This window comes from Etheostoma spectabile, chromosome 7, assembly GCF_008692095.1.
Source record: "Etheostoma spectabile isolate EspeVRDwgs_2016 chromosome 7, UIUC_Espe_1.0, whole genome shotgun sequence".
Taxonomy (NCBI): Eukaryota; Metazoa; Chordata; class Actinopteri; order Perciformes; family Percidae; genus Etheostoma; species Etheostoma spectabile.
The window spans coordinates 25,615,415-25,618,581 of record NC_045739.1 but is presented as its reverse complement, the minus strand read 5'-3'; the positions used below and the strand labels follow the sequence as shown (position 1 = coordinate 25,618,581).

At 41.0% G+C, this 3,167-nt stretch overlaps 1 protein-coding gene across 1 annotated transcript in view; it reads right to left on the bottom strand.

Moving 5' to 3' along the window:
* The window catches only part of LOC116693080 (secretagogin), a 14,816-nt gene that overhangs the window by 5,444 nt on the left and 6,205 nt on the right, over positions 1 to 3,167 (bottom strand). The window contains exon 5 of the mRNA XM_032521773.1: positions 1,442 to 1,498. Within this exon, the coding sequence (XP_032377664.1) occupies positions 1,442 to 1,498 (57 nt within the window). The remainder of the gene's footprint in view (positions 1 to 1,441; positions 1,499 to 3,167) is intronic.

Sequence of the window (3,167 nt, the reverse complement as noted above, 5' to 3'; positions counted from 1 at the left end):
TTACATTTCACAAGGAAATCTCAAAGGGCTACATAAATAAATTTGTTTTTGTTTTGTTGTTTTTGTATAACATAATAATACATAAATTGTTTTTAAATTGTTCAATGTAATTGTTTCTACGGAGATTGCCACTTATTAAGCCCCTTGAGGGTTTTTCGGCAATTGTCCATCACATCTTTTTTGTGAAACATATAACACTGTTTTAATGTTTTTGTTGTGAAAATAAAACAAATCAAACCAAATCGAGGATTTGACTTTACACTTTCACTGAGCCAAGCAAAATAGGTAAATTCACATGCATTTGGCGGGAGGTCGGGGGTTAATTTCAGGCCCTGCTTGCATCCCTTCATTGGCTTCCGGCTAAAATTCAGAATGCAGTATGAGATCCTGTTGATTATCTTCAAAGCATTACATCCCCCCCCCCATCCCCCCCATTCCCCACCCCCGTTAAATTTCTGAGCTCTTCCCTCCACTACATGCCCACTCAGACCTCCAACTTTGCCTTTATCCATTCTTCGCTCAATACAAAACCAAGGAACAAACGCTCTGGAAGCTTCTCCTCGTCTGTTAGGTCTGCTGAATCTCATGACGTGTCTTCTAAAACCCACCTTAATTTATCTAATATTATATATATATATATATATATATATAGTCTTTGTGTAAAGTGCTGCACCCCAATTATCCTGTCTTGTCCATCTTTTTTTTTTACACTTCTCTCACAAATTATGCCGCATTTATGTCTCTTCAACGACTTTTTTTCAACATTTTTGTAGCATTTTTCGACATTTTCAGCGCTTATTTTCTATTTCCAACTGTATACACTAACAACAACTTATTCCCACTAGTTTTCCACTCATTTTTGGAATTTATGGTCAATACACCTCAAGTAGCCTATAAGCCATATAAACAATGTTCTCAATAAACTAAAAACTAGGTTACAAGTTAAAGTCCTACATTGAAAATGTTACTTAAGTGAAAATATGTAATTATCATCAGGGAAATGTACTTATAGCATTAAAAGCAGAAGTATTAAAAAATAAAATGAGGAAATGGAAATGAAAAAAGGTTTGAAAGCGTTACAAAAAAGCAAATTCTGTGTTTAACGGTCTAATCATTTCAGCTGGACTGTTATATTGTTGGGTAGTTTAATTTATAATAAAATATTTTATAAACTCCATGTGTTTTGTGTGCAAAAATCTGAATTTGTAAAGTAACAAAAGCCGTCAGATAAATGTTGTGGAGTAAAAAAGTTGAATATTTTTCTCTGAAATGTAGCGGAGTAGAAGTAGAAAGTGGCATGAAGAGAAAAGACTCAAGTAAAGTACAAATACTTCAACATTTCTACCTAAGTACAGTACTTAGTTGCACCAATCCCAGCTGAAGCCCCCCCACTGTGATGTAATCAGTCGTTCCCTGGCCGGAGGAAACGTCGTCGTGTTACCTTGAGCTCAATTGCTGAGATGTAGCCGCTGCTGTCCGTGTCGTAGCTTCTCCAGATCTGCACAAACAAGAAAAATCAATAAATATCACATTAAATTTCAATGGAAGGTTGTTGAGCAAAGTTTTGGTCTGAAGGTGGTGCTAAAAGACTCGTAAAATGTCCAAATTGGAAAAAGTACTCAATGGATTCAAAGGGGTTTGTAACAACCTGGCTATCAGATCAGGATGTTTTGATTTGTGGACGTTTTGGCGGACTTTTCCCCCCTAAAAACATTAGGAATCTTTCTCCGGAGACGAAAATTCCCGTTGAATTTCATGAGCGTCAAAACCAGTTTTTCAAGGTTGACCCTCCGAGAACCCTCCATCACGATAAAACTAAAGGGTTTAACACATTAGCATATTAGCATGTTAGCGGTCTGAATGACAAAGAGAAGTAAATGCCAAACCTGTGATGTGTAGTGTGGCTTTACTTTAAATCTAGTCCAGTCTAGACCCTGTGGAGGAGGGTCTGGCTAGTCCACACAGCATTCCATGCTGGAAGAAAAACCTGCTCTGGTTTATTGGCATTTCTTTTAACCAATCACAACCGGCTTGGGCGGCGGTAAGCGCAGTACATAGCAACAGAAACTCAGATTGGACAGATAGTCTAGCTAGATGTCTGGATTTACCCTGCAGAGACCTGAGGACCAGGTAACCATAGTCCTGGACAGATAGTCTAGCTAGCTGTCTGGATTTACCCTGCAGAGATCGAGGACCAGGTAACCATAGTCCTCAGATTGGACAGAATGTCTAGCTAGCTGTCTGGATTTACCATGCAGAGACCTGAGGACAGGTAACCATAGTCCTCAGATGGACAGATGTCTAGCTAGCTGTCTGGATTTACCCTGCAGAGACCTGTGGACCAGGTAACCATAGTCCTCAGATTGGACAGATAGTCTAGCTAGCTGTCTGGATTTACCCTGCAGAGACCTGAGGACCAGGTAACTATAGTCCTCAGATTGGACAGATAGTCTAGCTAGCTGTCTGGATTTACCCTGCAGAGACCTGAGGACCAGGTAACCACAGTCCTCAGAAATCCACCGGAGGTTAGAACACCAAAACAGAGAAAGAGGACGGGACTGACATCCGTCCGAAAAAAGTCAAATCTGGCAGAATATCCGGTGGTCCAGAATGGCGTCTGAGTCATTAGGTTTTCATTAAACCTGCTCCTCGTTACCTTGTTACCTGCAATTTAGCACACGGCAGATAGTGCGGGACAGGAAGTCGAGCTCAGAAACAAAATAAAATAGATCGTGCTCACGGGGGATCATATCTCCCTGCACCACACCTTGAAAACACAGCACAGAGTTGCTTCCTCTCAACTCCTCTGGATGGAAACTAACTCTTTAACTAACTATTCTACGTGTTCTCGCGAGATCTTGTGGGTCCTCGAGATTTCAGCGGTCAGTCATGGCCACAGCCGTTCCGCAACAGATCCGAACCTGGTGGGTGTTGACAGACGGTGGAGCACGCAGCCGATCCGCACTCGGTGGAAATTGGGCGGGACTCAGTGGTGAGTGAAACCAAAGCAGAGGCCCACATAGAGCTGGCACAGAGCCAAAGTAGCGCACTTTTTAATTTTTTTTGTTTAACCTTATTGGTTATCGGGCAAATAAGACGCAGATACGGCTGCAAACGGCCCAATAAAAAGCGGGAAAATAAGATTAGATTAGATTATACTTTATTCA